General features: G+C 41.7%; 1 protein-coding gene across 1 annotated transcript in view; it reads right to left on the bottom strand.

The window, feature by feature from the left end:
- Positions 1-23790, bottom strand: part of LOC307119567 (coagulation factor XIII A chain-like) — a gene marked incomplete at its 5' end in the record, with an annotated part of 29424 nt that extends 5634 nt beyond the window's left edge. The window contains 11 exons of the mRNA XM_079805909.1: positions 857-1017; positions 2232-2510; positions 4794-4947; positions 6033-6121; positions 7097-7200; positions 11040-11178; positions 11296-11473; positions 11592-11699; positions 16129-16247; positions 23276-23527; positions 23637-23790. Of these exons, the coding sequence (XP_079662035.1) occupies positions 857-1017; positions 2232-2510; positions 4794-4947; positions 6033-6121; positions 7097-7200; positions 11040-11178; positions 11296-11473; positions 11592-11699; positions 16129-16247; positions 23276-23527; positions 23637-23790 (1737 nt within the window). The remainder of the gene's footprint in view (positions 1-856; positions 1018-2231; positions 2511-4793; positions 4948-6032; positions 6122-7096; positions 7201-11039; positions 11179-11295; positions 11474-11591; positions 11700-16128; positions 16248-23275; positions 23528-23636) is intronic.
- Positions 23791-24157: the final 367 nt, after the last annotated feature.

Below are 24157 nucleotides of genomic sequence, written 5' to 3'. Positions count from 1 at the left end.
AACGCGATTGGGCTTGTTTTGGGGTAGTTTTGAGTAGCAATTGGGCGGGTTTTGTTGTGAAAACCTGGCAACCCTGGAAAGCAGGGCCACCGATGAGGGCGGATAAACAGTTATGGCACATTCACTGGTACGGACGAAACATCAACAATATGATTTACATTGACTATGGCCTGCCCATACTTTGACTACAAACTTGGTCCTCAAAACATTACGTATTTTGCAATACATGTAATGTAACTATAAGACGTTGCACTATTTCTATAAGTAATAAATAGCTAGTAAGATAATATAACGGTAACTAATGTTACAGTATGCAAGTAATTATTCTATCGATATGTAATGCTAAATAAGGTTTGCTAGTACATTATTTCAGCAACATGACAAGCCAGTGAATTAGTAAGTTTCAATAGTTGCTTTGCACAGTGCGTGACATTTTATCTGAATGTTATGCGGCTAGAGTTTTTTCCTGTCTTTATTTTATGAGCAGGTGCCACTCGAGGAATTGGCAGTTTGGATTGTTTGTTCGCCATAAGCAAAGCTTATCTGTAATCTTTAATTTGAACGCCTGGACGCGCTGTGCATGAGAGGGGTGTGATCAGCGCACACACGAGCTTGATTGACACTGCTAAGACACTCCTCCTGGCTCTGATTGGTTGTTTCTTATCGGGAGCGGTGTATTTCTGCAAATGGCAATAGGACCACTGGGAGGAGCCAGAGGAGCTTGATTTTTTCACAGATTATCTGTCTCATATTCTACTGTCAGGACATAATGACAGGTTTAACAAATATGTAAAAAAAATAATTTTTACAAAAGTTACCTACTGCAGCTTTAAGACTGGTTATAGAGGATATTTACCTTTATTGGGAGTTGAGGAGCCTGGAGAGTGACTACTTTCATTTTGGAGATGTAAGTGTCTGTTTCATCAATGTACCCGTACACCAGAAAGAGTAGTTTGCCCTGTTCCACCAGGTAGGGTGCGTACTCCGCAACATTGACATCTACCGTCAGGGACTCGGCTGTAAAATATATTATGATCACAAGATAGCCTAATCCAGTAACAGTGTTCCTTAGAGCCAGTGTTGGGGAAAGTTACTTTGAAAAGTAATGCATTACAATATTGCGTTACTCCCTTAAAAAGTAACTAATTGAGTTACTTAGTTACTTTTTAAGAAAAGTAATGCGTTACGTTACTTTTGCATTACTTTTTCTCACCTGGGCGGGGCTTGTTTTTTTTGTTTTTTTGTTTTTATAACAAAAAAGTTATATTTTTGTGCAACGGTAAAGACCTTTTCATACCAAAATTGAAATAATAAGCCCCAGGCTGAGGTAAAAATGCTAATTCACGCATGAACAGTAGAGGGCGCAGCTCTGAATAACGGTAGAATAGGACGCAGGGGAAAAAAGTTTTACCAACAAAAACAAAAAATCGAGTAATTTTCATCATCAAAGGTCAGCAGCAAGACATTGGTAAATTAAATATAAAGGTAGATTATGCATAAAAATTGTTGTTTTATTTAACGTAATTATTGGAGGTTTGCATAGTACTCTGATTTTGCATTTGACTGATTTTATTAATTTTGTGGAGTACAGAATTAGGGCTGGGCGATATATCGCATGACATTGTTAGGCGCATCTCGTCAGTAAAGCCGGTTCGTTGATTAGTAGTAAATCGCCATCACCTGCTTTCAGATAGAGCGGCATTTACTACACAGAGCCGTAGTTCACTGACAAGCTGAGCCATATCGCATTAATATCGCAGGCGATACCTCCGTGTAGTAAATGCCGCTCTATCTGAAAGCAGGTGATGGCGATTTACTACTAATCAAGGAACCGGCTTTACTGACGAGATGCGCCTAACAATGTCATGCGATATATCGCCCTATACAGAATCTTTATTGTGCAAGTGAGATAAATAAATGCTCGCATTTAGTCTAAAACTACAATAACACTCATGTTCACACACACGCCTCTGCACTTATTTTTCTCAACATGGGGGCAGGGGAGCTGTCTGTCAAATTAATGTGAAAAAGTAACTTGCGTTACTTTTTTAAAAAAGTAACTCAGATATTTTGTTGTAAATTAGAAAAGTAATGCGTTACTAGTTACTTGGAAAAAGTAATATTATTACGTAACTCAAGTTACTTGTAATGCCTTACCCCCAACACTGCTTAGAGCTGTTATAACTCGATCTCAAAGTAATGTGCAGTTTTACTGAAACGGTTTGACTCACTCTTCGAGGCTTCAACAGTTGCAGCTTGGTTTACAAGCATAAAGGTTGTGCTGGTGACGCCCGTGTAAAACGCCACACAGCCAGTGATGGTGGCACTGATGGAGCAGGTTTGACTGGTCTTGTTCTTAATGTTTAGTGTCAGCTTGAAGTTGTCGCCAAATTTGGGGGTGTCGGCCTGGATCTCGATGTCCACACCTGCTTCAGTGGCTGGCAAGTAATCCCTGGCACCAATTCCACAACGCTCTGCATTCAGCATGACCTCCCTCTCCTTGATGCTTCCTAGAGTCAGAAGCGTTGAAGGTAAATTGTTGGGATTTTCCACTGCTTCTCACAACATCACTACATGTACATAAGATGTTTGGCTTCCTTATGGAAGTCTGTTGAATTATAATTAACTGAAGGGCTCTGTTAAAGGGATAATTCACCCAAAAATGAAAATGTGATGTTTTTCTGCTTACCCCCAGGGCATCCAAGATGTAGGTGTCTTTGTTTCTTCAGTTGAACACAAATGAACCATTGCCGTCTGTCAGTTGTATTTCTATGATCACGCTGGTATTTTGACCTTATTCGTAGGAAGTTATGATGGTCTGGAGAGCTGATGACATTCGTCTGATATGAGGTGAAATAATAGCATAAATACCGTTCGGTTTCTCGCAGAAACCGATCTTTTCGTGTCTTAAGACATCAATGTGTCGCCACGAGCCGCAGGGTTTAATTTGAAGTTGTCTGTGCATGTATTTTTTACTCTAATAGAATTGGACCCCATTGACAAGCATTATACGACTGACAGACGGCAACGTTGGAGTTAAAAATCTTCATTTGTGTTCTACTGAAGAAACAAAGACACCTACATCTTGGATGACTTGGGGGTAAGCAGAAAAACATAAAATCTTTGTTTTGAGGTGAACTATCCCTTTAAGTAACTAGAAAGTTTTTGAGTTATTGAAACCAGCTGTCAATCCAAGAATCCAGACAACAACACAATTTATTTGGACTGCCCTTGAATATCCAATTACCCAGGAAAGATTTCAATGTGTTTTAGACCAAATGAGGTCGAGAACAAAAGATCTTTAAACCCTCCAATTAGTAAACCAAGACCCTTGATTTTTATTCTGCATGTCAACCACAGCAAGGTAAAAGATTATTTCTAATGACTTCCTTTTTTGACTAATACTGTAGCTTCTCCAAGACATGTGTTCAAATCTATCTAGTTTCCAACCCTTAAAGGATTCGATATTCTCAGGAAACCCCTGTAAACTACTAGCCTGGTCTTATCAGACTCTCGTACATTTCATTTGTACAGAGAGTCTGGCCGCTCTCCATTGACAAGCGTTTACTTCCTTGAAGGCGGTACTCTGTTGAAGTTTAAAACTATTGGACCTGCCCAGAGCCACTCTGGATCTGCCATAACCAATCGCTAACGTTTGGTCGTGACGTATGTCATGCGCCGCTCGCCTCTGTTTCTCACATGGAAGTCCGTAAAAATAACTTTTTGCAGATTGTGCACCACCTCAGTGATAAAACCGAAACCTTGTGCATTCGGATTGTGATTTATTCACAGTAGAGGGGAGAGTTTTGTGATCGGGAACGCGCTGCTACATGATTGTAAGCTGTAAATAAAATGTCATATGCTTGGTATGATAAGAATAAATGCTGACGTAAATAACGGCCCAATTCAAATGTTTACGTGCTTTTCTTCCTTTTATTTTTTGAGCGGTGATGAAATATATTGCTCTTGAAAATACTTGCCAGCATTTAAAGACATACAAGTCTAGAAATGCATCCAAATACAGCGAAGCGCAACCGTACGGTGCTCTGCAGGGGTCAAAAAGGATATAAACAGTGATTTTTGACGTGATATATTCTTGAAAACTCAGAGATGTGCAATTAAATGACCACACAACCTTGGTGTTTGTCTAAAGCAGTCGGTAATTCGGCCGGGGATTTTTACGCCGGTGGTGGGAGACGGACGGCAATAAAATCACTGACTAGCCCCTGTAAATGATGACAATGCCTTCTGACCCCACGAGAAACAATTACCGCCCGAATAAGGCTTCAGTAACTCCTTCACCACTAACGGAGCGAGCTGGAAAATCAAACTTTTCCCGAACCCTGTGGGGAGGAGGGCCACAACATCATGGCCACCAACAGAACTCAGCAAAGATTGTTCTTGCTCCAGCTTTAACTTCTGGATATTCGGCAGCGGTGCCACAATGGAATGAATGGCTTCGCTCGCATCTTTCTCCGCCGCCATTACTGAACTAAAACTCAGACTAGCGCACGACATCAACATCATCGTTCTCAGCCACTCCCTCTGTTCACTGATTGAACCGGTAAAAATTTGTCCGGAGAAAACCTAAGAATATACCTCAGTCCCAGACGGAGTACTGAAGGAAAATTAAAATTGAGCAGAAGTACGTAGGAGGGCAGAGCCAGGCTAGTAAACTACGTGACTTCCCAAAGTTTACATGAAGAGTGTCAATCGTATCATTCAATGCAGCTTTCCTGATCTAATGTCACGTTGGTTTTTGATCCTGTAGACTGATATGGAATGAAACTTACCTTCTGCATATTTATAGGTAGACGTGATGTCCTCATATTCGCTACTGTCCCGATTTTTTGTCACAACGATCTTTCCAACATACTGGGTGTCCACATAGATAATCTTGGTTTTCCCCTGTTTATCAGACTGACGGTATATCACATCACTGTTCAGCTGAAGACAAGAGAACGTTGTTATTTTTTTATCCATGTCCATTTGTTTGTACAGTAGCTACGATTTTAATAACTTGTAAATTAAATGTGATGTTTTCAGGAGCCCCTAAAGGGACGTGGTGATGGAATAAAATATGAGATGGGGGGAAAGATTATAGTTCTCTTGGAATTAATAATAATAATTTGTTATATTTATATAACACTTTTCTAGGCACTCAAAGCGCTTTACATGGAAGGGGGGAATCTCCTCAAACACCACCGATGCGCAGCACCACCTGGATAATGCGACGGCAGCCATATTGCGCCAGAACGCCAACCACACACCAGCTGATTGGTGGAGAGGAGACAGAGTGATGAAGCCAATCGTATATATATATATATGGGGATGGAAAGAGGCCAATGGGCAAATTTGGCCAGGATGCCGGGGTTACACCCCTACTCTTTATCGAAGGACATCCTGGGATTTTTAATGACCACAGAGAGTCAGGACCTCGGTTTAATGTCTCATCCGAAGGACGGTGCTTGTAACAGTACAGTGTCCTCATCACTATACTGGGTCACACAGACCACAGGGTGAGCGCCCCCTGCAGGCCTCACTAACACCTCTTCCAGCAGCAACCTAGTTTTCCCAGTTGGTCTCCCATCCAGGTACTGACCAGGCTCAGCCCTGCTTAGCTTCAGTGGGAAACCAGTCTTGGGCTACAGGGTGATCTGGCTGCTGGCGTTATGGAATCATGAATGTTATGAAATTAAATAGCTGGGTAATATTGTATATAAATTGCGGGTATCAAGAATTTGCTTTTGAATGCGGATGTTTTTTTTACTTTTGCTCTCCAATTCGCGATCATGCTTACTCTGTAAAGGGAGTGGCGGTACTGACCACACATTTGTTGCGCACCAAATCTTCCAACAACATCCTGTCAGTCATCTCTCATTACAATCCTTGTGATAAGTGAAATGTAATGTACTGTAATGTTACTGATGCCATGTCCCTTTAGGGCTCCATAGAATGCGTTATTCATTTTCTGTGCCTTTCCGAATTCGGATTTTGGCTTCGGGCACATCCCTAATTGACATGTTTCTTACCTCTGCAAAGACAAACTTTGCATCGAACGGAAAGCTGAGCTCTCCCTCTTTGATGGCATTGACAGACGTTGGGCCACATCGATAAAGACCTGAATGAGAGAAGGAAAATAACTTGTATATAACTTAAAGGGTTAGTTCACCCAAAAATGAAAATTATGTCATTAATTACTCCCCCTCATGTCGTTCGACACCCGTAAGACCTCCGTTCATCTTCGGAACACAAATGAAGATATTTTAGTGTAAAGCTGATGCTGAGAAAGGCTTCAGATAGGCCTCCATTGGCATTCAGTACATTCACACTCCCAAGACCCATAAAAGGCACTTAAAACGTTGTTACAAAGTCCATCTCACCACAGTGACTCTACAATAATTTTAAGATGCGACGACAATTTTTTTTTTGTTGAAAAAAAAAATCTAAATAACAACTTTATTCAACCGCTTCTTGTCTTCCGTGTGTGCCTCCACGACGCATGCGCGAGAATATGACGTAGCGCCGGCGTTCGGGAATCCATGAAATGCACACTTTAACCCCATTTTGAGAACTACGCCGAGACCTAAAGCACGATCAATGTAGAATTCAACAGCTTAGACACGCGCGTCTTCCTCTGCTTGTAAACAAATCGCTTCTGGGTCATGTGTCCGAACGCCGGATCTGCGTCATATTCTCGCGCATGCGTCGTGGAGGCACACACGGAAGACAAAAACAAGTTGGATAAAGGTGTTATTTTGATTTTTTTTTTTTCGCACAAAAACTATTGTCGTCATATCGTACAATTATTGTAGAGTCACTGTGGTGAGATGGACTTTGTAACAACGTTTTAAGTGCCTTTTATGGGTCTTGGGAGTGTAAATGTACTGAAGGCCAATGGAGGCCTATCTGAAGCCTTTCTCAGCATCAGCTTTCAACAAAAATATCTTCATTTGTGTTCCGAAGATGAACGGAGGTCTTACAGGTGTCGAACGACATGAGGGTGAGTAATTAATGACATAATTTTCAGTTTTTGGGTGAACTAACCCTTTAAGGTATACTTATGATGTGCCAGAAGTCATGGCAAGGATCATACCATCACTGGTCTCCTGAGGGGTGGAGTCGATCACCTGCCAGCCAGAGTATTTTTCAGGTAGATCAGGCCTCTTCATGAACACCTCATTCCAGCAGTGATAGTTCCTTTATGAAAAACAGAATTACTAATCAACCTGTCAATTATATCATATTGTCTACTAATTATATTAACCGACGCACCCATTTTTCGCAGTAGGGGGGAACGGGTATGGTTGTAACACTTTTTTCTTCAGCACCTAAAAATACCCTTTTTTTTAGCTACACGTCTGAAACTTTTAGGCAAAGTACCCACATTTGTCTACTACAAATGGCAACAATTAGAATTTCTTCAACTATATCACAGACTTTGTGTGATGATGACAAATACAAATTGGTCCTTTGTTACAACCTAACCCACTACTGGGTAAGGCTGGGCAAAAAAAATTTTTTTTCGATTAATCGTTTTTTTAAATGTGGTCGATTCAAAATCGATTCTCAAAGGTCAAGAATCGATTTTTTTTCCATATTTATTTCCGTAATCATTGAACATAAGATTAAAGGGATAGTTCACCCAAAAACGAAAATGTGATGTTTATCTGCTTACCCCCAGGGCATCCAAGATGTAGGTGTCTTTGTTTCTTCAGAAGAACACAAATGAAGATTTTTAACTCCAACCGTTGCCGTCTGTCAGTCGTATAATGCATGTGAATGAGGTCCACAGACAACTTCAAATTAAACCCTGCGGCTCGTGACCACACATTGATGTCTTAAGACACGAAACGATCGGTGTCTGCGAGAAACCGAACGGTATTTATGCTATTATTTCACCTCATATCAGACGAATGTCATCAGCTCTCCAGACCATCATAACTTCCTGCGAATAAGGTCAAAATACCAGCGTGATCATAGAAATATATACGTAGATTCCTCATTCGACCGATCCGTGCAGGCACTAATGAGGCATCTGTGTATATGTTTATGACCGCGGCGGTCTTAGGTTTTAGGTTCACGGTTTCGGTACGGTTCAGTATTTGCTATGTTCAGGGAAAAAAGGGGCTAATGTCAAATAAAAAATAAAAAAACTAATAAGAACAAATAATTTAAATACAAGCAGCAGCACAAATAAATACTATTGAGTAAAGATACTAATAAAATAAACTATGCTTTTCAGGTTTTTCAGGTATGTCTAACATTAGTTTTCAGATACAGAAATTGATCAAATGTAAAATAGCATTGCATATTTGAGTGTATAAATTAAAGATTAATCCTATTAAACTTACAAAAGCTATTCAATCAAGAGCAGTGAGTGATGTCCTTGTCTTTTGTTGTGTGACATTAAACAGACAGCAGTAAATGCTACTGCCCCTTTAAGACCTAATGCTACTGCCCCTTTAAGACCTAAAGCTACTGCCCCTTTAAGACCTAATGCTACTGCCCCTTTAAGACCTAATGCTACTGCCCCTTTAAGACCTAATGCTACTGCCCCTTTAAGACCTAATGCTACTGCCCCTTTAAGACCTAATGCTACTGCCCCTTTAAGACCTAAAGCATGGATATGCGTTGTCTTTCTCGACTGTATAAAGTTTACTTAAGGCATATACAGACTATGTCTGCTAGAAAACTCAAAAAGATGGACATGTTGACGTACTTTTTGTGTGAGTTTGTCCGTTCAAGAACAAGACTTGAAAGAGAGCTCAATATTTGCGCGCTGTGAGACGTGTGCGCGCTTTCGGATGAGTGCACAGAGACAAATTTTCTCACAGCGCGCGAGTCTTCTCATTCACGTCTTCTGGCACTACACCCGGGTGATGACGGCGAAAATTATGGGTCATATTCGAACATACGGCAGCACTCGCATGCATTGAACAAAGTTTACAAAGAGATAATTATTTGAAAAAAATGTTTTATATATTTGAAGGACTCTTACACGGCACCCCGGTTGAGAAACACTGCATTATACGACTGACAGACGACAACGGTTGGAGTTAAAAATCTTCATTTGTGTTCTACTGAAGAAACAAAGACACCTACATCTTGGATGCCTTGGGGGTAGGCAGAAAAACATCACATTTTCGTTTTTGGGTGAACTATCCCTTTAAGGTAAATCTAATTACTAGTCTTCTCCACTAGATGTCACCCTCTTATTTGCCTTGCGCAATGTTACAAAGGAGCGCCTGTCATTCATTCATTCAGTGCTTTGATGGCGACTTCTGGTGCGTTCGACGTTTGTAATACTACAAATCTGCGTAACCATTTGTCTGTACGTGCACATTTATATCGGTGTGTATGTGTGTGTGTGTGTGTGTGTGTGTGTAAACATAGGCATTCTGTAGAATTATTAAAATCACAAAAATGTTCTTAGCTGTATGTAAGTGGATGGTTGTTTCAAAGCACGTGTTACAACCTACCCTGCCGCTGTCACCCACTGTTTAGCTAGCTGTATTAGCATGGTGCTTTGAAATTAGCTGGAGGTTGATACACCATTCTTTACTAGAGAAACTACACTTTGACCTGATATAACTCATACAACATTATCTACAACGGTAGAAGTACTAAACAAAATATGATCTTGTTATAATTTCTTAGAATGAGATTTTCTGCTGTAGCTTCTGGAGAGAAAGCAACACAGACTGGAAAACTTCCATGTGGGACCGTAAAGGAAGCCAGGGGAAACTGAAACGGTCATATGACTCCTATCTTATCCGTGATTCGTGGAATTGGTAGTGTTACAACTGCCCCCGTGCAGGGTTGCCAGATGCCAGCAGCGTTTTCCAGCCCAAAACTTCGCCAAAAACCGCCCAAAAACCGCCAATTTTTTTTTGGCTTGTTTCTCGTTTAAATACAAATCATTAACAAGCTTTAAAATTACCAATTTATCGACTAGCCTATATAAACCCTAGAAATTAAATTGAGCTTATTAACACCTAAAAAAATAAATAAAAAAAGTTATAAATAATTTATATTATTTTTAATAAAAAATAATAATAAGGTATTAGGAAAATTACCTTGTATCTGCTAATTCTTTTAATCAGTTTTAAAATAAAAAAAGAAGAAACCGCGTTTCCATATTTAATTTCTGGTTTAAAAAAGGAAAATGGAATGGACGCAAAAGCGTCCTCAGTCGACCATTATAGCCTATTAAACTATAAGCTTATGTTACGGAAAATAATGCGATCAACTTAGGCGATCAATGAGTCCGTTTATTGTCAATAAAAGTCGCTTGGAACAAAAGCAGCCTGAAAACATTGATATGGACATACAAAATAACCCACTTTAACATTTCAATTATTTCAAATAGCCACATGAAACATGCATATTCATGAATAACATTACATGAAAATCGCGTTGAACATATTATTTATAGAACGTGTCAGTGTGCTCTTTGCAGAAGCAGAACGTTGGCGCATGGCGGGCCATCTCTACACAAAAAAATATTTTCATACGCTAAATATAATAGCAAACTTGAGTTTAACACCTGTGATTTTGAACAATTAGGCCTAATATCATAAAGCTATAGCCTATATTCCACGAACCGATATGAGCTGAAGGTAGTGGGAGCTCGTCTGTTGTGAGTTTACGTCAGGGCATTTCAGCCAGCCCAGAGCTTTAGTGTGTGTGTGTGTGTGTGTGTGTGTGTGTGTGTGTGTGTGTGTGTGTGTGTGTGTGTGTGTGTGTGTGTGTGTGTGTGTGTGTGTGTGTGTGTGAGAGAGAGTGAGTGAGTGAGACTGCTGCCTGCTGAACAGAGGGTCGCAGGAAGAAGGATCTGATGTGCCGGTGTCTCAGCTACAAAAAACCCGCCGAACTGATCCAAAACCAGCCCAATTTTTTTCCACCCACCCAAACCCATTTTTGCCCGCAAAATAGATTGCGAAACCGCCCAATATGGCAACCCTGTCCCCGTGTTGCAACTATACCCGGTCTCCCCTATAGGACTACTTGAATGTAACACTATTTAAGGATCTCACCAGATTGAATCTCTTGTTCGGCTTCGGTCCGTTTTCCCCTCTTCATCCAGCACAATGTCTGTCTTCAGGTTGCCATTGTTGTCGTGAGCAGAGCTGAAGTTGGTGATGACCCTTCCAGGGATCCCGAGACAGCGCATAACTAGGTGGGACCATCACATTGCATGGTTACGCCACAGCCTTTTGTGCAAGGCTCTAAATAACCTGAATTTCAGAACCAACAAAATGCACACAAAGAATGAGCAGTGGCCATACTCACAAGTGTTCAGCACGCCGGCAAACACCCAGCACTGACCGAAGCACACAGGAACACAACCCTCTTTGGCATATTTGAGCAGGATTTCAGTACTTCCTGTCCAGGCAGTGGGGGCTATGCCCTCGGAGTATTCACCGCTCCAGTTGCCAACCAGGACACCATCATCGTCCTGGGCGTTCATCTGAAAATATACCACCAAAAAGCCTAAATAAACAACATGTATTAAATGCGTATTCATATAAAATGGGTTACTTTTTTGTGGAATTGTCCATACTTTGATTACTATTATAAATTCATACCAGAGCCGATCCTTGACGAACAAGTTCAGTGGCATTTCCACGGTAAATTAGTGGTACTTTCCCAGCATCCAGAATCAAAAGACAGGCATCCAGAACCCCATCTTCAAACTAAAGGAAACCACAGAAGAAGTTAATTTATGGGTGTCCAATCCTGCCCTTATGAAACTGAAGTTTATTCAAGTGTTACTTCTTTTAAACTAACATATTTTCAGTCTAGTTTTTATGTACTTCTCAGAAATATACTTAAAATTGCACTTAAAGGGTTAGTGCATGCAAAAATGTCATTTATTCCTCACCCTCATGCCGTTCCACACCCGTAAGACCTTGTTCATCTTCAGAACACAAATGAAGATATTTGTGTTGAAATCCGATGGCTCAGTGAGGCCTGCATAGCCAGCAATGACATTTCCTCTCTCAAGATCCATTAATGTACTAAAAACATATTTAAATCAGTTGATGTGAGTACAATGGTTCAATATTAATATTATAAAGCAACAAGAATATTTTTGGTGCTGAATCCACAGCCAATGGCGAAAGTTGTTGCCCCATATTGGAGTTCCCGCCCCGTTTTGGAATTCAACGGTCTGCAGACATTCCTACTTGGAGAAGTACCAAAGTCACGTGATTTCAGCAGTTTGGCGGTTTGACACGCGATCCGAATCATGATTCAGCTCACCGATTCATAACACTCCGAAGTTTCATGAAGTAGTGTTTTGAAATCGGCCATCACTTTACAAGTTGTTATTTAGTTTTTTTGGCGCACCAAAAATATTATCGTCACTTTATAATATTAATATTGAACCACTGTACATGAACTGATTTAAATATGTTTTTAGATCATTAATGGATCTTTAGAGAGGAAATGTCATTGCTGGCTATACAGGTTCAACACAAATATCTTCATTTGTTTTCTGAAGATGAACGGAGGTCTTATGTACGGTGGCCCAGTAGTGCACAACACAACGCAATATAAAAAGCAAACATAAGTTCACAACACAACGAAAAAGCCATAACACAACAAAATTAAGCCACAACACAACGGAAACAAGCCACAACCCAACGAAATCAAGCCACAACACAACAGAAACAAGCCACAACACAACGAAATCAAGCCACAACACAACGGAAACAAGCCACAACACAACAAAATCAAGCCACAACACAACAAAATCAAGCCACAACACAACGGAAACAAGCCACAACACAACAAAATCAAGCCACAACACAACAGAAACAAGCCACAACACAACGGAAACAAGCCACAACACAACAAAATCAAGCCACAACACAACAAAATCAAGCCACAACACAACGAAATCAAGCCACAACACAACAGAAACAAGCCACAACACATCGAACAATAGCGGAAGTTCGTCACTGCGCTTGTGCACGTAACCTATTGGATCTGCCCAGAGCCACTCTGGATCTGCCATAACTAATCGCTAACGTTTGGTCATGACGTATGTCATCTCAAAATAGCGCACAACATCAACGTCAATTAAACAATTATTAAATAGGAATATTCGAAAGATCGGAGTCATCACGCCGGAGACGGGTTTATTAAGGATAAAGATTAAACAATTGACATTAAACTACGGCGGATATATATATATATATATATATATATATAACAGAATAATCCATTTAAAACGGCAATGATTCACCTGTATGTGCTTGAAGTCTTCGACACAGATAGCGTTTTAATCTTTTGTTTTTATAAATCAAGGGTAACCTTTACTAGTCGATTCGTGGAAACGTTATCAACCCACTCCTGTACGTCCTTTACAGAATCATCAGACGATCTCTTCTCTGTGAACCGTAAAGCCGCAAGATGCGCGATTAAACAATAGATGCCGGTAACGCGCGATTTTAGTATGTGATCAAATAAGAAGAAAACACTCGTCTGCTTCAATGCATTGCAGGGTCGTCAAAACACAAAACGGAAAGTAGCTCTTGGTCGCACTACACCGCTACTTGCTGGAAAAAGTAGTTAGCTACTGGAAAAGCGACATTATTTTAAAAGCAACTGAGCTACTGACAAGCTACTGAAAAATGTAGTTATGTTAGTAGCGTCACTACTTGTTGTTAACTACTCCCCAACACTGTTAAAGGGTTAGTTCACCCGAAAATGAAAATTCTGTCATTAATTAATGTCGTTCGACACCCGTAAGACCTCCGTTCATCTTCGGAACACAAATGAAGATATTTTAGTTGAAAGCTGATGGCTGAGAAAGGCTTCAGATAGGCCTCCATTGGCATTCAGTACATTTACACTCCCAAGACCCATAAAAGGCACTTAAAACGTCGTTACAAAGTCCATCTCACCACAGTGGCTCTACAATAATTTTACGATGCGACGACAATAGTTTTTGTGCAAAAAAAAAAATCAAAATAACACCTTTATCCAACTTGTTATTGTCTTCCGTGTATTCCTCTACGACGCAAGTGCGAGAATATGACGTAGCGCCGGCGTTCAGGAATCCATGAAATACACACTTAAGCCCCATTTTGAGAACTACGCCGAGACCTATAGCACGATCAATGTAGAATTCAACAGCTTAGACACGCGTCTTCCTCTGCTTGTAAACAAATCGCTTCTGGGTCATGTGTCCGAACCCCGGCGCTACGTCATATTCTCGCGCATGTGTCGTGGAGGCTCACACGGAAGACAAGAACAAGTTGGATAAAGGTGTTATTTTGATTTTTTTTTGCGCACAAAAACTATTGTCGTCGCATCGTAAAATTATTGTAGAGTCACTGTGGTGAGATGGACTTTGTAACAACGTTTTAAGTGCCTTTTAAGGGTCTTGGGAGTGTAAATGCACTGAAGGCCAATGGAGGCCTATCTGAAGCCTTTCTCAGCATCAGCTTTCAACAAAAATATCTTCATTTGTGTTCCGAATATGAACGGAGGTCTTACGGGTGTCGAACGACATGAGGGTGAGTAATTAATGACAGAATTTTCATTTTTGGGTGAACTAACCCTTTAATAGGTCAGTTTTATTAAATTGCAGACAAAGATAGGTTGGCTTGTATGTTTGGTGTGGTAGGGGGCCCAACCTCATATTCTTTCATAGGGCCCAAAATTGCTAGCGGCGCCCCTGCCTGGAGGTTAGCAAAAAATTGTGTAATGCTGGGGAAGAGACCAGAGGCTGATTTTCTGAATGGATGTCAATGGAGGAAAGGAATTTTATGTGAACATTTTAACAGCTTATCGTTTAAAGAATCAACTAATCTTCAACATGTTTGCTCTTAAACGTTTGTTTTGGATTGATCTAAGTCATGGACAATTGACCTATCGGTAAGCCCCTCCCCTCGAACGCCGATGAGCCAATAGCAGTTGAGTATCAGTTGCGCTGGGACCGGAACTCAGACATCTTTAGGTTTCAGCGCCATAGAGAAACATTGGAAAATCCAAAGCTCTCATAGGTTTGATGGTGTTTATGCTACAAAAATGCTAAAAGGTTGTGCCTGAGGTACTGTAACACTGATTTCAGGGATCCTGAGAGGATTTTCTGTTTGTCATACTCTCAAGTTACGATTAAAGTCCCTGCTAACATACAAACCAAAATAGCTAACTGTTCTCACGTCATGTAACACAGTAGGTCAAAAACACGAAGGTCTACATTTCAGTGCCTCTCCATATTAAACTGGTTATATGTAAATTAATTTAATTTTAGATATGTTTAAGGTCTACATTATCTGTCCTACTAAGGAGGACTCCTATTTTGATGGGTATTATAGTCTCTAGGTAACGAAAGGAAGAGCTCGCACGCAGTTTATTGGAGTTGTTTTGCAGATACAAAGTTTACCAGTTATTAGCTGCACCCTCGAAAAGCATAAGCTCTGTGTATATGTTTGTTTACTGTTAGTTGTATGAGTGTTTTTGTGTAATTTGCTGTGTATGTTAATGGTAATGGAACGGAGAGAGATAGTTTGTGAATGAGACGTTAATGCGCACTTCTTATTCTTTGTTTGTTCAGCTCTTATGATGATTTTTTGGAGTGAATAACGATGCAATAAACTTGATAAACCATCAGTAAAGTTTGGCCATCATTTGGACGGGATATACGCTACAATCTGTGTCCAAAAACGTCTCGGGATAAGGTTTTCACACTGACAGCTTTACATTGTAAGATATAGCAACTCCGTTTGTTTGTCCGAGTTAGCAACAGTAACTAAGGGGGGCGGGGCTTACTGATAGGTCAATTGCGCGACAGGTAGGATTCAGCTTACGGCACTTCTCATTCATTTCTATGGTTTCCGCTAACAGGGATTGACTGTCGCACAACTCTGAACGAAATTCAGTGACGTCTAGGCTGTTATGTGATCGGTTATCAAGGCACACGTGATCCAAGTTAGCCATTACGTTTTCTCCAATGGTAGAGCCATGGGCCCTAGTATCTCCCAATAATAAGACATTGGCTGCATCCAAACTCGCATACTTCCCTACTTATATAGAAGGCGGAAAACAGTATGTGACTCAGTGGGAGAAAATGTGTTTATTTCTGAGAAAAATCTCTGGATTACTACCAACCTGTCCATAGTTCCATGAGCGTACGGTTATGTTGTTGAAATCTCCATTGTAGATGATCCCCACATCATTCATCACATACTCCTGTCTGTCTTCATCATCGTCCATATACACTTGATCCGCTGGGTAGAAACACATACAGATGCGTCGTCATCATACGTATAGTCAGATGGTATAATGATGGCCTTAAAGGGTTTGTTCACCCAAAAAAATTCTTTACTCATCCTCACTTTCGTTTGTCTTCTGAACACAAATGAAGATCTCTTTGATGAAATCTAAGAGCTTTCTGTCCCTACATTGACAGCTACACAACTACCACTTTGACGCTTCCGCAGCACATTTGAGCTTCCGCAAGAGCCAATGAGGTTCATTCTCGTGTTACGCATCACGTTTGAGCTTCTGCAAGAACCAATGAGGTTCATTCTTGTTTTACGCCTCACGTTTGAGCTTCTGCAAGAACCAATGAGGTTCATTCTCGTGTTACGCATCACGTTTGAGCTTCTGCAAGAACCAATTAGGTTCATTCTCGTGTTACGCAGCACGTTTGAGCTTAAGCAAGAACCAATGAGGTTCATTCTCGTGTTACGCATCACGTTTGAGCTTCTGCAAGAACCAATGAGGTTCGTTCTTGTGTTACGCAGCACGTTTGAGCTTAAGCAAGAGCCAATGAGGTTCATTCTCGTGTTACGCAGCACGTTTGAGCTTCTGCAAGAGCCAATGAGGTTCATTCTCGTGTTACGCAGCACGTTTGAGCTTCTGCAAGAACCAATGAGGTTCATTCTCGTGTTACGCAGCACGTTTGAGCTTCTGCAAGAACCAATTAGGTTCATTCTCGTGTTACGCAGCACGTTTGAGCTTAAGCAAGAGCCAATGAGGTTAATTCTCGTGTTACGCAGCACATTTGAGCTTCAGCAAGAGCCAATGAGGTTCATTCTCGTGTTACGCAGCACGTTTGAGCTTCAGCAAGGACCAATGAGGTTCATTCTCGTGTTACGCAGCACGTTTGAGCTTCAGCAAGAACCAATGAGGTTCATTCTCGTGTTACGCAGCACATTTGAGCTTCAGCAAGGACCAATGAGGTTCATTCTCGTGTTACGCAGCACGTTTGAGCTTCAGCAAGAGCCAATGAGGTTCATTCTCGTGTTACGCAGCACGTTTGAGCTTCAGCAAGAGCCAATGAGGTTCATTCTCGTGTTACGCAGCACGTTTGAGCTTAAGCAAGAGCCAATGAGGTTCATTCTCGTGTTACGCAGCACGTTTGAGCTTCTGCAAGAACCAATGAGGTTCATTCTCGTGTTACGCAACACATTTCAGCTTCCGCAAGAACCAATGAAGTTCGTTCTCGTGTTACGCATCACGTTTGAGCTTAAGCAAGAGCCAATGAGGTTCATTCTCGTGTTACGCAGCACGTTTGAGCTTCTGCAAGAACCAATGAAGTTCGTTCTCGTGTTACGCATCACGTTTGAGCTTAAGCAAGAGCCAATGAGGTTCATTCTCGTGTTACGCAGCACGTTTGAGCTTCTGCAAGAACCAATGAAGTTCGTTCTCGTGTTACGCATCACGTTTGAGCTTAAGCAAGAGCCAATGAGGTTCATTCTCGTGTTACGCAGCACGTTTGAGCTTCAGCAAGAGCCAATGAGGTTCATTCTCGTGTTACGCATCACGTTTGAGCTTCCGCAAGAACCAATGAGGTTCATTCTTGTTTTACGCCTCACGTTTGAGCTTCAGCAAGAACCAATGAGGTTCATTCTCGTGTTACGCAGCACATTTGAGCTTCAGCAAGAACCAATGAGGTTCATTCTCGTGTTACGCAGCACATTTGAGCTTCTGTAAGAACCAATGAGGTTCATTCTTGTTTTACGCCTCACGTTTGAGCTTCAGCAAGAACCAATGAGGTTCATTCTCGTGTTACGCAGCACGTTTGAGCTTCCGCAATGACCAATGAGGTTCATTCTCATGTTACGCAGCACATTTGAGCTTCCACAAGAACCAATTAGGTTCATTCTTATGTTACGCAGCACATTTGAGCTTCGGCTAGAACCAATGAGGTTCATTCTTGTGTTACGCAGCACATTTGAGCTTCTGCAAGAACCAATGGGATTCAAGAACCAATGAGGTTCATTCTCGTGTTACGCAGCACATTTTGAGCTTCAGCAATAACCAATGAGCTTCATTCTCGTTTTACGCAGCACGTTTGAGCTTCTGCAAGAACCAATGAGATTCAAGAACCAATGAGGTTCCTTCTCGTGTTACGCAGCACATTTGAGCTTCCGCAAGAACCAATGAGGTTCATTCTCATGTTACGCAGCACATTTGAGCTTCCGCAAGGACCAATGAGGTTCATTCTCATGTTACGCAGCACATTTGAGCTTCCGCAAGAACCAATGAGGTTCATTCTCATGTTACGCAGCACATTTGAGCTTCCGCAAGAACCAATGAGGTTCATTCTCATGTTACGCAGCACATTTGAGCTTCCGCAAGAACCAATGAGGTTCATTCTCATGTTACGCAGCACATTTTGAGCTTCAGCAATAACCAATGAGCTTCATTCTCGTTTTACGCAGCACGTTTGAGCTTCTGCAAGAACCAATGAGATTCAAGAACCGATGAGGTTCATTCTCGTGTTACGCAGCACATTTGAGCTTCCGCAAGAACCAATGAGGTTCATTCTCATGTTACGCAGCACATTTGAGCTTCCGCAAGAACCAATGAGGTTCATTCTCATGTTACGCAGCACATTTGAGCTTCCGCAAGAACCAATGAGGTTCATTCTCATGTTACGCAGCACATTTGAGCTTCCGCAAGGACCAATGAGGTTCATTCTCATGTTACGCAGCACATTTGAGCTTCCGCAAGAACCAATGAGGTTCATTCTCATGTTACGCAGCACATTTGAGCTTCCGCAAGAACCAATGAGGTTCATTCTCATGTTACGCAGCACATTTGAGCTTCCGCAAGAACCAATGAGGTTCATTCTCGTGTTACGCAGCACATTTGAGCTTCCGCAAGAACCAATGAGGTTCATTCTCATGTTACGCAGCACATTTGAGCTTCAGCAAGAGCCAATGAGGTTCATTCTCGTGTTACGCAGCACATTTGAGCTTCAGCAAGAGCCAATGAGGTTCATTCTCGTGTTACGCAGCACATTTGAGCTTCCGCAAGAACCAATGAGGTTCATTCTCGTGTTACGCAGCACGTTTGAGCTTCAGCAAGAGCCAATGAGGTTCATTCTCGTGTTACGCAGCACTTTTGAGCTTCAGCAAGAGCCAATGAGGTTCATTCTCGTGTTACGCAGCACATTTGAGCTTCAGCAAGAGCCAATGAGGTTCATTCTCGTGTTACGCAGCACTTTTGAGCTTCAGCAAGAGCCAATGAGGTTCATTCTCGTGTTACGCAGCACATTTGAGCTTCCGCAAGAACCAATGAGGTTCATTCTCGTGTTACGCAGCACATTTGAGCTTCAGCAAGAGCCAATGAGGTTCATTCTCGTGTTACGCAGCACATTTGAGCTTCCGCAAGAACCAATGAGGTTCATTCTCGTGTTACGCAGCACATTTGAGCTTCTGCAAGAACCAATGAGGTTCATTCTCGTGTTACGCAGCACATTTGAGCTTCAGCAAGAGCCAATGAGGTTCATTCTCGTGTTACGCAGCACTTTTGAGCTTCAGCAAGAGCCAATGAGGTTCATTCTCGTGTTACGCAGCACTTTTGAGCTTCAGCAAGAGCCAATGAGGTTCATTCTCGTGTTACGCAGCACATTTGAGCTTCCGCAAGAACCAATGAGGCTCGTTCTCGTGTTACGCAGCACGTTTGAGCTTCTGCAATGACCAATGAGGTTCATTCTCATGTTACGCAGCACATTTGAGCTTCCACAAGAACCAATTAGGTTCATTCTTATGTTACGCAGCACATTTGAGCTTCGGCTAGAACCAATGAGGTTCATTCTTGTGTTACGCAGCACATTTGAGCTTCTGCAAGAACCAATGAGATTCAAGAACCAATGAGGTTCCTTCTCGTGTTACGCAGCACATTTGAGCTTCCGCAAGAACCAATGAGGTTCATTCTCATGTTACGCAGCACATTTGAGCTTCCGCAAGGACCAATGAGGTTCATTCTCATGTTACGCAGCACATTTGAGCTTCCGCAAGAACCAATGAGGTTCATTCTCGTGTTACGCAGCACATTTGAGCTTCCGCAAGAACCAATGAGGTTCATTCTCATGTTACGCAGCACATTTGAGCTTCCGCAAGAACCAATGAGGTTCATTCTCATGTTACGCAGCACATTTGAGCTTCCGCAAGAACCAATGAGGTTCATTCTCATGTTACGCAGCACATTTGAGCTTCCGCAAGGACCAATGAGGTTCATTCTCATGTTACGCAGCACATTTGAGCTTCCGCAAGAACCAATGAGGTTCATTCTCATGTTACGCAGCACATTTGAGCTTCCGCAAGAACCAATGAGGTTCATTCTCATGTTACGCAGCACATTTGAGCTTCCGCAAGAACCAATGAGGTTCATTCTCGTGTTACGCAGCACATTTGAGCTTCCGCAAGAACCAATGAGGTTCATTCTCATGTTACGCAGCACATTTGAGCTTCAGCAAGAGCCAATGAGGTTCATTCTCGTGTTACGCAGCACATTTGAGCTTCAGCAAGAGCCAATGAGGTTCATTCTCGTGTTACGCAGCACATTTGAGCTTCCGCAAGAACCAATGAGGTTCATTCTCGTGTTACGCAGCACGTTTGAGCTTCAGCAAGAGCCAATGAGGTTCATTCTCGTGTTACGCAGCACTTTTGAGCTTCAGCAAGAGCCAATGAGGTTCATTCTCGTGTTACGCAGCACTTTTGAGCTTCAGCAAGAGCCAATGAGGTTCATTCTCGTGTTACGCAGCACGTTTGAGCTTCAGCAAGAGCCAATGAGGTTCATTCTCGTGTTACGCAGCACGTTTGAGCTTCAGCAAGAGCCAATGAGGTTCATTCTCGTGTTACGCAGCACTTTTGAGCTTCAGCAAGAGCCAATGAGGTTCATTCTCGTGTTACGCAGCACTTTTGAGCTTCAGCAAGAGCCAATGAGGTTCATTCTCGTGTTACGCAGCACATTTGAGCTTCCGCAAGAACCAATGAGGTTCATTCTCGTGTTACGCAGCACATTTGAGCTTCAGCAAGAGCCAATGAGGTTCATTCTCGTGTTACGCAGCACATTTGAGCTTCCGCAAGAACCAATGAGGTTCATTCTCGTGTTACGCAGCACATTTGAGCTTCTGCAAGAACCAATGAGGTTCATTCTCGTGTTACGCAGCACATTTGAGCTTCAGCAAGAGCCAATGAGGTTCATTCTCGTGTTACGCAGCACTTTTGAGCTTCAGCAAGAGCCAATGAGGTTCATTCTCGTGTTACGCAGCACTTTTGAGCTTCAGCAAGAGCCAATGAGGTTCATTCTCGTGTTACGCAGCACATTTGAGCTTCCGCAAGAACCAATGAGGCTCGTTCTCGTGTTACGCAGCACGTTTGAGCTTCTGCAAGAACCAATGAGGTTCATTCTCGTGTTACGCAGCACATTTGAGCTTCAGCAAGAACCAATGAGGTTCATTCTCGTGTTACGCAGCACATTTGAGCTTCAGCAAGAGCCAATGAGGTTAATTCTCGTGTGACGCAGCACGTTTGAGCTTCCATATTACTAATCAATGAGGTTTAAATCAATGTTTATATGTGAATAAAAGCCTAAAATAAATATTTTTATCTTATACTACGGGGCCGTTGAATGCTTGAATCTGATTGGCTGATGAACGTTCTGAGGTGTGCAGTTATTTTCTGGGAGATGCACAGCGAACGTAGTTCCAGGCAGCTCTCTTGACCGCATTACAGTTCCATATCACTGCGCATAGTTAACTGTAATAACGGAAATTACAGGACTAAAAAACAACAATATGACAGACGATTTTCCTAAAGTAAATCTTAATATTTACAGTGAATATAAAACGTTCAACAACTGGGCGGCAGCAGTATTAGACAGTCCAGATGAAAAACAACAAAGGCAAGCTTTTCTGTCTCATTACTGAAATCACACATGCTCGCACACGCACTACAGTTTGCACAAAAAGCTGTCAGCGCTGCCCTGACGATTTGATCAGTTCGCCTATATAGTGGAGACACTTAAAGGCTACACGTGACATTTTTTCACTAGCGAGGTAATAACAGCGCTGTTTAGAGACGCACAGAGGGAGCCTAGTTCACACAAGCGCTCTTTCTTTCTCTCTCTCTCTCTCTCTCTCTCTCTCTCTCTCTATCTCTCTCTCTGTCGCTCTCATTCTCTTTCTAATAACTTTATTAATAACTGCAGTAGAATGCTATTAACGGCTCATGCCTTCGTTAACAGCTTTAAAATGACGTTTCGGAACTAGCAAAAGAGCTGTTGGATGAGACGCGGAAGAAATAGTCCTACTCACAATAGCGATTTAAGTACAAAAACCGGACGAATCCCATTAAATATATAATCGGATCGATGTCTTGAGGTGTGGTAACCGTAGTATAAGCGGAATAATTGACTCCGGGCCGTTCAATTATTAGAATGATAATGCACACCCGAGGTGTATTACTCCGCTTCGCGTCGTGACCGCATCACCACCTCGGGTGTGCATTATCATTCTAATAATTGAACGGCCCATCGTCAATTATTCCTTACATAAATCATAAGTAAACTGCTCAATTCATATGGATTAGTTTTATGATCTCTCTATGAACTTTTTAAGCGTCAACATTTCAGTTGTGTAGGTGTCAATGGAGGGACAGAAAGCTCTCAGATTTCATCAAATAGATCTTCATTTGTGTGACAGAATGACACATGACTTATCTTTGGGTGAACTTTCACTTTCAACTGTCACTTTATAAATTGATAGTTCCGGTTCTTGAATACTATTGGCTGAGCCAAGTTCGAAGCTGTTGTAAATTACCCTACAAACATAGACCTGTTACTTCAGTACATCAATATTTAAAATATATATTTATGGACTAACCATTTTAAATGAGCAATAAGCCCTGTGAAGCCATGGCTTACAGTGAATTTAGAACAAAATTCATTAGCTTTTGTAAATTGACTGTTAACCACGGGTTCAGAGAGCTTATTGCTTCAGCGTAACTGTTGTACTCACCAGGGTCCCAAGGATTGTACAGCACATAGAAATCAGTGTCTGTGTTTCTGTCAGTGCGCTGTATTCCCAAATCACTGTGAACTACAACAAAGGTCCGGAACCGGCCAATGAAGCAGCTGGCATCTGGCGTTACGCCCACTGTCACATAATTGCCTTGTTTTTCCACCACACGAATCTTCCAGCGCACATTAGGGTTCCCTTTACCAAGGGGCATAATGATGTAGGTGCCCCTGTTTTCATTAGGTGAACTGCCTGTGAAATGAGCAGAACTGCAGATTTGACCTGTGGTGATATTTCATGTACTGAAGTACAGATGTACTTTATCATGTATTGAGATGTATTACTGGATGTAGAAGCTCACCAATCAGGAACTCCAACTGCACATTGTCCTTGTTTTCATTAAATTCCCGGTCAAAATTGATGATGAAGGTGAACTCTTTATTCCTGCGCACAATGAGGTGGGACCCAATGTACTTGTGAGTGTTGTGGTCATTTTTGTTCTCCGTCACACGCATGTCAACGTTCAATACTGAGAGGCTTGCTTCTATGGGGAAAAAAGACTTACTTACTCACTACTTTTTGGTTAAGGCATGTTTAAATGCAAACATGGGTAAGACTTTACCTTCACCTGGGGGTCCCCTTGGCTTCAAATCATCAAAAGCTTCAAATGCAGGTGGATTCAATTCATCTATGTTTGATTTGGCAAAGAACGCACGGCCTTTTTCCGTGGGCCAAGTTTTTTTGCGTAACATTATGATGTACACAAGATGTCTTGATGTTTGCCTAGAGGACAGATCAAGTTAATGTTAGAAAACCACTGACAAAATATACAGACTGCCCATTTGGTAACCATTTTAGATATATCATGTGAGGATGTAAATC

This window comes from Gobio gobio (genome assembly GCF_949357685.1).
Source record: "Gobio gobio genome assembly, chromosome: 23".
Taxonomy (NCBI): domain Eukaryota; kingdom Metazoa; phylum Chordata; class Actinopteri; order Cypriniformes; family Gobionidae; genus Gobio; species Gobio gobio.
Note: the sequence above shows the minus strand (reverse complement) of the source record. Positions and strands in the feature narration are given on the sequence as shown.